Source organism: Ciconia boyciana, chromosome 11, assembly GCF_034638445.1.
Source record: "Ciconia boyciana chromosome 11, ASM3463844v1, whole genome shotgun sequence".
NCBI lineage: Eukaryota > Metazoa > Chordata > Aves > Ciconiiformes > Ciconiidae > Ciconia > Ciconia boyciana.
The window spans coordinates 21492910-21505423 of NC_132944.1; the positions used below are offsets into that span (position 1 = coordinate 21492910).

General features: G+C 51.9%; 1 protein-coding gene across 1 annotated transcript; it reads left to right on the forward strand.

Annotated features, from left to right (window-relative positions):
* MCM2 (minichromosome maintenance complex component 2) lies at positions 1-12240 on the forward strand. The gene is made up of 16 exons (XM_072875561.1): positions 1-74; positions 497-684; positions 1267-1442; positions 2101-2364; positions 3391-3610; positions 3928-4135; positions 4870-5004; positions 5211-5402; positions 6523-6616; positions 7144-7394; positions 7646-7772; positions 7980-8092; positions 8229-8471; positions 9268-9450; positions 10452-10607; positions 11511-12240. Exons 1-16 carry the CDS (start codon positions 69-71, stop codon positions 11619-11621), a joined length of 2667 nt encoding a protein of 888 aa, XP_072731662.1. The 5' UTR covers positions 1-68; the 3' UTR covers positions 11622-12240.
* The last annotated feature ends 274 nt before the right edge of the window (positions 12241-12514 follow it).

Here is a 12514-nt window from a genome sequence, read left to right on the forward strand (position 1 = left end):
CGCGCTTTTGCCGACCACGTGGGGCTGTTTTCGCGCGGAATCCGGCCGGGCAGGAAGAGGCGGCGGCGATGGCGGTGAGCGGCCGGGCCGGGGCAGCGGAGCGGGGCCAGTCGGGGCGCAGACCCCGGTTCCTCCCCGCCGCGGGCGTCTTGGCACTGCGGTCACGGTCGCGCGGGGTCCGGAGGGGGATTTCGGGGGGGGATGGGAGGGGTAGGTGGGGATGCGCTCGCCGGGGACACCCTAAATGCCCCGGGAAGTTTTTCAGCCCCCCCCCCCCCCCCCCATGCGTTTCCGTTGTCATTTGCAAGGAGGGCTAATTATTTTAATCTTCTCCCTTTGGGCAAAGAGGACTCATCGCTGACCCGTGATCCCTGGCCCGCTTCTGACCGCCCCGAGGCCCCTGGAAGCCCTGCCTCCCCTCTCCCCCCGCGGCCCGGTGCCGGGGAGGAGGGTGTCCCGGCCCCCCGCCCTCACCCTCTCCCTCCTGTCCCCGCAGGACTCCTCCGAGTCGCAGGCGGCGGCCACCAGCCCCGTGCGGAGCTCACGCCGGGGCGATGCCTTCACGTCCAGCCCCGGCCGGGACCTGCCCCCCTTCGAGGATGAGTCCGAAGGGCTCCTGGGGACAGAGGGGCTCCCCGAAGAGGAGGAAGAAGGAGAAGAGCTCATCGGTGAAGGGATGGAAAGGTAAGGAAAGCAGCGGGAGCCAGCTTCTGGGGTGTTGTGGCTGGGGATGGGGTTTTGCTAACGGGGTGTCAGTGCAGCCAGCGACATGGGGGGGCTCTCAGCCATGGTGGGGTCCCTCTGCTGTGCTGGTAGCTGGGGTGAGGGGGCCCAAGAGCTGCTGGGCAGTGGAGAAAGGTCAGGGCACGGTGTCGTTTGAGTCCCAGAAGAACTGAGCAAATTGCAAGCTGGGAGCAAAGTGTCATCATGATCCCACGTGGGTAAACCAGGGTCTCCCTGGATGCGTGATGTGCATCCAGCTCCTTACTCCTGCAGGCATAAATTTTAACGTTTTTTTTACTCAGCCAGGCCTGCCGGCAAGCTGGTGAACTTGACAATACAAAGGCTTGAACGCTGGCATTCATAACCACGGTGCTGGAGCCCTTTGTACTGCAGGGCATCTTTGCTGTGAAGTGCCTTCCTGCTCAACACGCTCAGTCTTGCTGCAGAACAACTGTCCTGACACCTACCCAGCAGTAGCCAGAGAAGGGCTGGAGAAACGCTTTCTGGAGCCTGGCCTGATTCACTCCTCTGTGTGTGTGCTAGGGACTACCGCCCCATCCCTGAGCTGGATGTCTATGAAGCAGAGGGCCTGGCCTTGGACGATGAAGATGTGGAGGAGCTCACTGCCAGCCAGCGGGAAGCCGCAGAGCGAGTAATGAGGCAGCGAGACCGCGAGCTGGAGCAGGGCATGGGCCGCATGAGGAGGGGGCTGCTTTACGGTAGGTGGAGATGAGCTGTACCAAGTGGGCTGCTGATCCTCGTGTGGTTGACTGTAACCCGGCCCTTGGGGGGAGCTGGACTCTCACCCTCAGATTAGCAGGGAGGTCTCTAGAGCTCCGCTGTATTTGGGCTCTTAGTGAAATCTCTGGCTGTGGGCTTGGTTGGACTCACCAGTGCACGATCCCTTTGATTTGGGCTTCCTAGGAGCTCATTTGGTGTGTTCTTCTGGTTGTGTGTTTGCTGCTGAAACAAAGTCAGGATTCTGGACCTGTATCAAGGGTTTGGGATTTTACCAAGCACACACTGTGGAGTTTGTTGGTGTTGGTGTTCCTCTACAGACTTTTGTGGGCTGGATGGGAGGGCTTTTGATACGCTTGGAAGCCCATTCCTTGGCCTTCCTCCCTCAGTGCATTAATGGACATGACTGTGTGCTGTTGCACACAAATCTTATTCACCCCCATAAAGTCTGTAGCTACATTGTGGAAGATGTAGGAGCCAGGCTGGAACTGGATTTAGGCTGGGCCTGGGATGGCTCTTGGTTTGCATCCCAGGCTCTGACCTCTTTGCTTCCACAGCTCGTGCGATCCAACTGTGACTAATCCAAAGAGTGGGAATAGGAGTCCCAACTGTTTAGCAATTTTTCCTCCCAATCCTTAGATAGTGACGATGAAGACGAAGACCGTCCTTCACGGAAGAGGCGGCTGGCAGAACGAGCTGCCGACGGCATGGAAGAGGAAGATGAAGACATGATTGAGAGCATTGAGAATCTGGAAGACATGAAAGGGCATTCGGTGAGGGAGTGGGTTTCCATGGCAGCTCCCCGGCTTGAGATCTACCACCGCTTCAAGAACTTCTTGAAGACCCATGTAGATGACCATGGGCACAATGTCTTCAAGGAAAGGATCAGCGACATGTGCAAAGGTAGGGCTGGGTGATTAGAGGCTCTCTCCTCTTTATGTGGGTTACGGTACTTTACTGGTCACGGCAGTGATCCAGTCCATAGGTGGATTTTTTTCTGCTGCCCTGTTTGTTCCAGACATTTAGTCAGCACTTTAAGAAACTCTGATGCTGATGGAGATAAATGAATAACGGAAACATGTCTACTATCTTCTTTGATTCTGGCTGACTAATTAGAAGGCCCCTGGCGTCTGCTACTCATTAATATTCATAGTAGAAATGCTAGCAAAAGAATATGTGGGGCAGCAGACAGTGGTCTGCAAGCTTGCAATCTGAAAGAGACAACAATTGCTTGCTGTCTGTGCCAGTTACTTTCTCACACTGGAAACTGGATCATCCACCGAGGGGACACAAATAGACGTTGTGACTTTGAAAACCATGTCAGTGTTGTAGCCTTGTATTCTGACTAGGCACTGCCAGAAGAAGCAGTCATTAAGGCTGTCACTGAGAAATTTTAAAAGCAGAAATTGTCACATCTAGGAACAGCTCGTGTAACTGCAGTTGTTCATATTTCTTCTTTATACTGAGGCAGAAGCTCCAGAAGCTTGAGTAGTGGATCAGGGTCAGTATTATACAGCTAGGAAAGAAAAGGCATTTGTCTTGTCCCTTTCCAGGAACATGAAACACAGAAGGTTTTTGCCAGCCATTCAGCACAGTTGTCTCTCCTATTAACTTCTGTTTCCTGGAGGTCTGTGGGAGAGTTGTGTGTTGGGCTGGGGATTCTGAGTCTCAGGAACACTGAGCCGGGGAAGTATCTGTGCTGAACTGGAGGGGAACAATCACAAGCTTGGTACTGATGAAGAATTTGTCAAAGAAATAAATTAAAAAGAGTTCCACCCATTTTCAAATTGTTGACCTCAAACACTTTTCAGGGAGGGTGCAGACATCTGCAGCCTGCAGGATACAGGCTTGTCTGTTCTAGCCATCTTTTGCAGACTCCTTGAGGAGCGAGCAGATTGAAAATACAATTCACCTCATCTTTTTCTTAAGAGAACAGAGAGAGTCTGGTGGTGAACTACGAGGATCTGGCAGCCCAGGAACATGTCCTTGCCTACTTTCTGCCTGAGGCCCCAGCAGAAATGCTGAAGATCTTTGATGAAGCAGCCAAGGAAGTGGTGTTGGCCATGTACCCCAAATACGATCGTATTGCTCAGGAGATCCATGTCCGTATCTCCCACCTCCCTCTGGTGGAAGAGTTGCGATCGCTCAGGTAAGTGCCAGAATTGCCAGCAGTGGCTGTGGGGCCTGCAGCAGAGCAGGCTTTGGGGTGCTCAGAAGAACTAGTCTGCAAGCGAAAACTCTGGATAAGTCCAACAGGATGACTGAGCTTATTACAGAAAAAGGGTCAGATTAAGGATGAACTTCCAGTGTTCCCAAAGGTAAAACGCAAACCCTGCGAGAAGACTCCTACTGCTAACTGTCTCTTTCTAGGCCTTTGGGAGTTGTGCCTTGTAGCAAGAGTATTTCTATAGGGTGTTCTGCCTTCTGTGCCCTGCAGGCATCCAGCATCTCTCTGTCTTTCCTCAGGCAACTGCACTTGAATCAATTGATCCGGACCAGTGGAGTGGTGACGAGTTGCACAGGGGTCCTGCCTCAGCTCAGCATGGTCAAATACAACTGCAGCAAGTGCAGCTTCATCCTGGGGCCCTTTTTCCAGTCCCAGAACCAGGAGGTGAAACCCGGTTCCTGTCCCGAGTGTCAGTCTCTTGGCCCCTTTGAAATCAACATGGAAGAGGTAAGAGATGTGCTTGCCTGGACGGGGCTGTCTGCTCGTCTTGCCCAGGCTGCTGCACTGCCTGTTCCTCCCAGCGCTGCCTTGGCTCCCACCCTTTGAACAGGCTTCGTGCTGGGAGAGGGGTCTATTGCTGTACCTCAGGGGTCTGTGAAGATAGATCTTGTCTATTTGAGCTCTTGACCTGAATCTGCCCAATTTAGCAGCCAAAAGTAATTTACTGCCTCATTGTAAGTGTTTGGGCTGAATCTTTTGCCACAATCATCTCTGTGGTACACAGTTACCTATCTTGTTTTGTAGAAATGCAGATACCAACTGTCCAGCTCTCCTCCTTCCCAAGTTAGGTCAGTATTTCCTGATCTGCTAGCTAAGGAAACTAGAGGACAGTAGCAAAATCATTGATGTGGATCTTCTGACTTTCATTCTTTGCTTTGATATCTTTAACCATCACGCGTAGAGCATCCTCCTCCCAGGAACTGGTGCAGTATTTGGGTGGACAAAGACTGTGGTGGCTGAAACACAGTGGTGAGATGTGGCAAAGTGCTTTCCTGTCCCCATTGTTGTCTATCACACCCTGGAATTGCTCCTCACAACCTCCATCCTCCCGTGCCCATAGTTTCCTAACCAAAGTTTAGTGAATCTTTGAATGGACCTTCTCTGCTGAGGTGCCTTTGAAAAGCATTGGCCATGCTGATGCCCGCCAGACTTGCTGGGTAACTTCTATTTTGTTGCTGCAGACAGTCTATCAGAACTATCAGCGCATCAAAATCCAGGAGAGCCCTGGCAGGGTAGCTGCCGGCAGGCTGCCCCGCTCCAAGGATGCCATTCTCCTCGCCGATCTGGTTGACAGCTGCAAGCCAGGGGATGAGATTGTGAGTACCTTGTTGAACTCAAGTATGGGCTGAGCGCAGAGCATTTTTAAACTCTGACAACGACATAATGAGAACATCTGTGGGGATGTGGGGAGGGATTTTCCTCAGATGCATTTGGGCAGCTACTTTTGAGACTGGTGCCTTAAAATGGAGAGGGGCCTGTTTTGTACTGTGCAGGCACTGACATAGCATCTCCTGGTTCCCAGGAGCTAACAGGGATCTACCACAACAATTACGATGGCTCCTTGAACACTGCCAACGGGTTCCCGGTGTTTGCGACTGTGATCCTGGCCAACCACATCGCCAAGAAGGACAACAAGCTGGCTATTGGAGAACTGACTGATGAAGATGTGAAAGTGATTGTGGGTCTGTCCAAGGATGAGCAAATTGGGGAGAAGGTGGGTCAGCCTCAGACATCCCTTCTCTTCCTCTTGATAGCTTGCCATCACCTGGCAGCTGGATGAGAAAGTGATGAAAGGTGTCAGCTGGCGAAACAGTGGTTAAAGAAACTTTTAGAAATCCCAGTTCCCTCTGCATGGTCTTCTGGTCTTCTGTAGCTCTCGGACAGCTGTTGACAAGAGTGAGTTATAGGAGGGAAGTAAATAAGAAACTTCCCTTGTACTTTTGAGGGTCAAATTTTCTGTTTCTCCCCTTTGTTTGAGCCTTTCACATCACAACAGGGCTGGAAGACACGTGAGAGACATTCAGACACTGCTTATATCTGATCATTGTTTTCCCTCCCCATATCTTGAAAGCAAAGTGGGGGAAGTGTTCTGAGGGGCCAGTGCTTGCGTTTCCAGTCCCCTTAAGGGGATGTTATTGCTTAGCATAAGCTGTGGTAGAGATCTTAGCTTAGCCTCTCTCTGCATGCTAAGACCTGAATCCAATACTTGAAAGAACAAAGCTCCTGGATTGGTGCGTGTTCAACCTCACTTGGGTCAGGTTTAAGTTCTGTAATAGGGGGACTTCACTCTGTTGCCTTGGTCATGCTGGTTTTATATTGACTGCTGTTCCCAGTGGGTGAAGCAGCTTCAATTGAGCCAGGACTGTTGTAACATCAGCAGTCGCCAGCATCAGGCTATTATCAGAATACCCTTGAGAAAATAAGCCGGTCGTTCGTAATATTTGACCGTGATGACAATTCATGTGCAGCATAGCCCATCCAACTACTATCATGTGCAGTGAGTAAGTCTCAAGTCAAGGTCTCCAGCTTTGCAACAGCTGATAACAGCCACTGCGGTGTGCTTTGTGCACTACAGGCGTGCGGAGGCAGTGACAGCAGCTTCCAGTGCCAGACTACACAATCTGCTGTGCCCCATTTTTGTGAAGCACCTTTAGGGGACTCTGGGCAGGTAGTTACCTTTGAAAAAGCCCCCTCACCATGGATAATAAGACTCTTTAAAGACAGCAGTGTTGTAAGGGTAACCATAGATACAGCCCCTTGCTGATTGTCATGCCAAATTCTGCCCAGACTGGGAAATGTCATTCCCTGGACAACTCCTCTGGTTTTCCTTTCAGATTTTTGCCAGCATTGCCCCATCTATTTATGGGCATGAAGATATCAAGCGGGGCTTGGCTTTAGCTCTCTTCGGTGGAGAGCCCAAAAACCCAGGTGAGTGTCACTTGTGTCACTTGGGGCTTCACTTAGCTGGAAGCAAATGGATCTGGGTTTGTCTGTGCTGTTGCAATAAGAGTGGTTAGAGCTGTCTGTGTGTCTTGGTGACAGACGAGGTAACAGACTGAGGGATATCTGTGATGGAAGTGACTGCTTTTATCACGCTGAAAACTCTGGTGTGACAGTAGAAACGCTAAGACCGAAAACAGCTCCTGCTGCAAACCTGGGCACATTTTTATCCCTCCTCATCTAGGAGGTCGTGTTTGCCCCTTCAGAAGTTTGACCTTTTGGTGTCCTGACTTGTTGTCATCTCCTTCTAACCTTCCTGAACACATCCTTCTTAAGAAATGCTGTTTTACACATGTGACCGCCTCTAAAGCTGACTTTCTTTTTCCCTCAACTTCCCTGCAAAGTGGTTTCCTTGCCTGCTCTCTGCCTTTCCTTCAGCTTTGTGGTGTTCAGGGCAGGGTTGCTATCAAGCCATGCACTCAGCTGCCAACGTGTCTCTCCCGTTACTGTTGTAGGTGGCAAACACAAAGTCCGTGGTGACATCAACGTGCTTCTGTGTGGAGACCCTGGTACTGCGAAATCACAGTTTCTTAAATACATAGAGAAGGCGTCTAGCAGAGCAATCTTCACCACTGGCCAGGGTGCTTCTGCTGTGGGCCTCACAGCCTATGTCCAGAGGCACCCTGTCAGCAAGGAGTGGACTTTGGAGGCAGGAGCCCTCGTGCTGGCTGACAGAGGTGTCTGCCTGATCGATGAATTTGACAAGGTGAGGCCTAGTTTCGTCTCTGTAGAAGGACTGGCTGTGGAGGGATCGGCTGTAACCTCTGCGATGAGGAGATGTTGTAACTCATGGTGCCATCTCCCAGCTGACCAAGACTCCTGCAGTTTGCTTAGGCCCTTACTGGTCTGTAGTGCAGTTTGCTACTTTTTGAGAGCATCAGGAGCTGATTCCCCTTGGTGTGTTGGGCGATGGGTATAGACATAGATTCAGTTTAAGCCATTCTTGCTTTCTCATAGATGAATGATCAAGATAGGACCAGCATCCACGAAGCCATGGAGCAGCAAAGCATTTCCATCTCCAAAGCAGGCATTGTCACATCCCTGCAAGCCCGCTGCACCGTTATTGCTGCTGCTAATCCCATAGGTAAGTGCTGAGAGACCACAGGACCATCTCAGGCCTCCAGCATGAGTCCTGCTGTTACGAGAACTGTGGTGCAGCTTCCCCTCCCTCTGCCTGGTTTCTCCAGATCAAGTGAGCAGTAAAGTCTTTCTGTGCAGGAGGTCTATGCTTGCTTCAAATCTTCAGCCCTGGAGCCTGTGTTTGACTTTGAGGTTTGTCTCTGTGATCTAGGTGGGCGATATGACCCATCGTTAACTTTCTCGGAGAATGTAGACCTGACAGAGCCCATCATCTCTCGATTCGATATCCTGTGCGTGGTGAGAGACACCGTGGACCCTGTGCAGGTACAGGCTGTGCTATGGATCTGGGCTTGTGCTGGGCTTGTGATGCTGCTGTTGGGATGCTCAGCTGCAGTTGCTCACTGAGTTTTGCTATCCAGTGAGTGTCTTCAGTGTCTGTTAGTCCACTGCTCTGTTGTAGGATGAAATGCTTGCCCGGTTCGTTGTTGGCAGCCACGTCAAGCACCACCCAGGTAGCAAGGAGGCAGTGAATGGGGACGCCAGCGAGGTCGTTCTTCCCAACACATACGGGGTTGAACCCATTCCCCAGGAGATCCTGAGGAAATACATCATCTATGCCAAAGAGAAGGTCCATCCCAAACTCAACCAGATGGACCAGGACAAGGTGGCCCGGATGTACAGTGACCTCAGGAAAGAGTCTATGGTGAGAATGCTGAGGAAAGAGGGGAAGAAGTATGTATCTAGACAGCAAATCAGCCTGAGACTGCTCCAGCATATGTTGACACATTCTTGCCATTCCCATCACAAAAGTCTGTGCCACTGTTTTGTGAGAGACAGGCAGATCCTGCAGTGTCTGCTGAACAGATGATTCCTCATCTAAATGCAGTCTTGCCTGTTGGTGGCCTGTGGGCTGATGGACTGGACACATGTACTAGTGCCTGCCATGGCAAAGTCCTTATTGTCACCCGGTCTGGCGGGCCCACAGGAGATGTCTGCATTCACTCAGGCCCATATGCTCCTGGTACATGACAGGGAGCTGTTCTGTGTAGAAATGCCCTTCTCTTTTGTCAGTGGGATCTCTCAGGCTCGTTTCATCCTCTACAAGTGGACGGTGAATTTGTTGAGGTCAGAGGGAGATTTTTGGAGCTTGGGAAAATGATATCTGTTCTTTTTTAATTGGCTTTTTGTTTCTTTAACTCCTCATAAAAGTTGCTTGAAGTAACTGGGGATTGCCGTCCTGGAAAGGCACTGAACAATGGCAAAGAGGGACCGCACATAGCATCCCCTCGCACCCTGCTGAATTAAAATGTTGGACAGGGGAGCCTGCACCACTCTGCAGAACATGCCAGCAGGTGGCAGAGCCTCCTTGGCCTGAGAGTCCTCAAAGGTCCAGGAGCAGCTCCCTGCAGTGTGAAGTAGGTCCTGGGCCAGAAGCCACCTGTCTTGCCCCATGTCTTTTATCCTGCCATAAGGAGTTGCCTCCTCCTCTCCCCCCTTAGGCAACCGGCAGCATTCCCATCACAGTGCGTCACATTGAGTCCATGATCCGGATGGCCGAGGCTCACGCCCGCATGCACCTGCGGGACTACGTGGTGGAAGATGACGTCAACATGGCTATCCGGGTGATGCTGGAGAGCTTCATCGACACGCAGAAGTTCAGCGTCATGCGGAGCATGCGCAAGGTGGGCACTGGCTGAGCCGAGGGCTGTAGCCGCACCCCAGACCCCGGGGGTTCGACTGCGGCCTCCTTGCACTGCCCTGGCTGTGGGCAGAGGCTCGTCCAGGCTCTGCAGGGGTCTGTCCAGCAGAGTCAGGCGCTGAGCCCGTGTAAATGGAGTACTGTGAGTCCGAAGGCACTGCTATGTGACTGCCCTTCGTTAGGGTGTGGTGGGGCAATGTTTTTGTTGGGGCTGAGAAGGAAGCATGCCCCGAGCCTCTGTATCAAAAGCACTGCTGCGTCTCTCTCCTTTTTTGATGCCTTCCCTGCTATTTTGGCACAGGACTCCCACTGCTGCTGCTGCCAGGTGATCGAGCCCGAGCAGGCAGTTAGTTTCTTCGTGTTTTTTCTAGGGCTCCTCAGGGGACAGTTAACCACAGGGCAGCACTCACTGTGGTTTAGTGCACAGTCTGCCCTTTTCTCTGAGTGGCAGGGGCTGGCTCTGAACAGCTTTTGGCTGCCCACAGCCTGGCATTTATCCACTCTGAGTGTCTGCCCTCAGTCTGGGCGACTCGTGGCCTCTCTCTTTGGCTGCAAACAGCCAGCCAAGTGTGAGCGTCTGCTGGGGAGGCACAGGGCAGCCTGGGTTAAGGGAAGCTGCTCTACACCTTCCCCAGGGCCAGCCATCCCATGGCTGCCTCCCCCATGGGCAGCACACCTCTGCAGCAGTGCACTGCCGAGCCCCCGCGAGGCTCCAGGGCCCCTCCGGAGATTTTTAATGGGTGTAAGAGCAGCTGGCAGAGGAGTGTCGTGGCTGTCACAGGGCTGTGTTTTAACTGCATGTGCAGGTGGCAGCTTGGCAAGGCCGCAGTCCTTTAAGAGATGCTAAGGGTGCAGGTGACAGCGGTGTTATTTGGTTCCCCTTGTGCTCTGTGGGAGGAGGGGGTTGGTTGGTGTTGGGCATGGGAGACTGCAGTGCGTCACTCGGTTCCTGACCCTCTTGGCTCATCTCATCCTCCCTCCCAGACGTTCTCCCGCTACCTTTCATTCAAGCGAGACAACAACGAGCTGCTGCTGTTCATCCTGAAGCAGCTGGTTGCAGAGCAGGTGATGTACCAGAGAAACCGCTATGGGGCCCAGCAAGACACCATAGAAGTCCCAGAGAAGGACCTGGTGGATAAGGTATGGGCTTATCATAACAAGCCGTCTCTGGGGTTGGTTCCTGTTCTCTCTCTGCAGCCTCAGAACCAGAGGTGTTCTCAGACTTGTAACTTCCCTTCCTGAGTTACGGTACCAGAAAAAAACTGGTGTTAATTTAACCTAGAATCAGGGCTGTCTCATCTGTCTCTTCTCCTCTCTTTGGGAGTGCCAAATTCTTCCCCCTCAGTTCTCATGCACCCCCATAAAGCTTTGGGGTTGGAGTGGTAAATCCTGCAGTACATCTGGTGCTTTGCAGGTGAATGAGAACACGAGTTCCCTGGCACCTGCATTTGAAGAAACAATCAGCAGAAAAATCTCTGTATGAACTTTCCCAATCTCTCCTGAGGCTCACCCTCCTCCTCCTGCTCCTTAATGCGTCCTCATCCTGGTCCAGGGGCTGTGCTCCTGACTCTGCCTTTCTGTGCAAAGTATTGACCTTGCTTGGCACTAAAGCAGTATTTGATTCCTGGGTTGCTGCTTTTCTGCTCCTTGCATCAAACGTGCAGAGTAACTACTTCCAGAGCCACGGCTTGGTGCTGCCAGTGTGACCACCCCCAGTCAGGTGTCTCCTGCAAAACTGCTCCCACTGGGTGAGGTATTAGGGGCTTTTGGATAGTAGTTACGTTCTAGCTCTAGTGGAAGTAAAAGGACAAGCTGAGAGCAGGCAGATGCTGAGGCAGCATCCTCTCTTGCTCAGCTCAGCTCTGCCAATGCTCCTTTCTCCTGACCTGCGGTCTCCCCTACTACTGCAGTTCTGGTTCCTGCTAAGCAGAGCAGAGATTGCTGACTGTCAAATTTTATGCATCCTCTGCTACGGAAAAACCACATAGTTCTTATTTTTTTTAAATAAACATTTACCTCTCCCCTCCCTCCTCCTCCTCCCAGGCTCGGCAGATCAACATCCACAACCTCTCTGTCTTCTACGACAGTGAAGTGTTCAAGATGAACAGGTTCAGCCGGGATGTGAAGCGGAAGGTGATTGTCCAGCAGTTCTGAGGCTGGCAGCGGAGTTCGCCACGTGCTCCTGTGAAATGAGACCTCTGTCTTGCAGCCCTCCCAGGAACGCTACAGAGATCGTGATCCAGAGAGACTAAGCTGCATATTCTCTTGCTTGCTTTGTGCCTTATGGATTAAGGGAGTGCTGAGCTGCTGAAGACCTTGTAAATAGAACAGAATTAAGTAGTTAAATGCCCAGCCAAGTCTGTTTAGCAACTTCGTTCACTGTTTTGCCTTGTAGCTAAGCACAACGGGGAGAGAATTGCTGGCCACGTAGATGGCATGCTAGCTGTTTGTTCGTCGCTAGTTATGGGCTCATCTGCAGGAGAGACCAAGTGGGAGCATTCAGAAAGCATGTCTGCCTTATCCATGCCCCTTGGATTGTAAGCACCCTCAGGGATTTTCTTTTCCCATCTCTGGCAACTGTGCAGCCTGCTGGGTGATAATTGAGACTGCTTTCAACTCTCCGTGAACCAGCCAGCCTCTCGCTTCCAGGCCTTTGTGCCCAACACTTGACATTTCCCCTGGTGCCCACATGGGTTGACCTTGTGCTTGGTTTCTGCAAGGGTGGGAGGGGCAGAGGAAGATAAAAAGTGAAATAAAACATAACTATTTCTAATATTAGTGGTGATCTGTATGGGCAGTGAAAACTCCTTCAGTACATGCTGGGGCAGTGTCCAGAAGCCTTAGGGAAGGGGCTTCCCCTGCCTTACTGGGTGTTATCTCTGTGCAGCTGTCAGCAGATGTGAATTTATGACTGGATCGAAGTGCTGGCACCTAAACTGAACACCGTCTCTCCCACCCGTTTGTTGAGGGTGAAGTACCCATGGTGCTGTTTTGGGGAGTAGCAGTGGAGGAGCCCTGAGCCGGAGATGTTCAGGGAGGACAGGATG

What these genes read in the sequence shown, in the direction of transcription:
- MCM2 (XM_072875561.1), top strand. An exon ending in GCAAGCCAGGGGATGAGATT is followed by an intron (nt 5,005 to 5,210) that starts GTGAGTACCTTG and finishes CCTGGTTCCCAG; the next exon opens with GAGCTAACAGGGATCTACCA. An exon ending in ACACCGTGGACCCTGTGCAG is followed by an intron (nt 8,093 to 8,228) that starts GTACAGGCTGTG and finishes GCTCTGTTGTAG; the next exon opens with GATGAAATGCTTGCCCGGTT.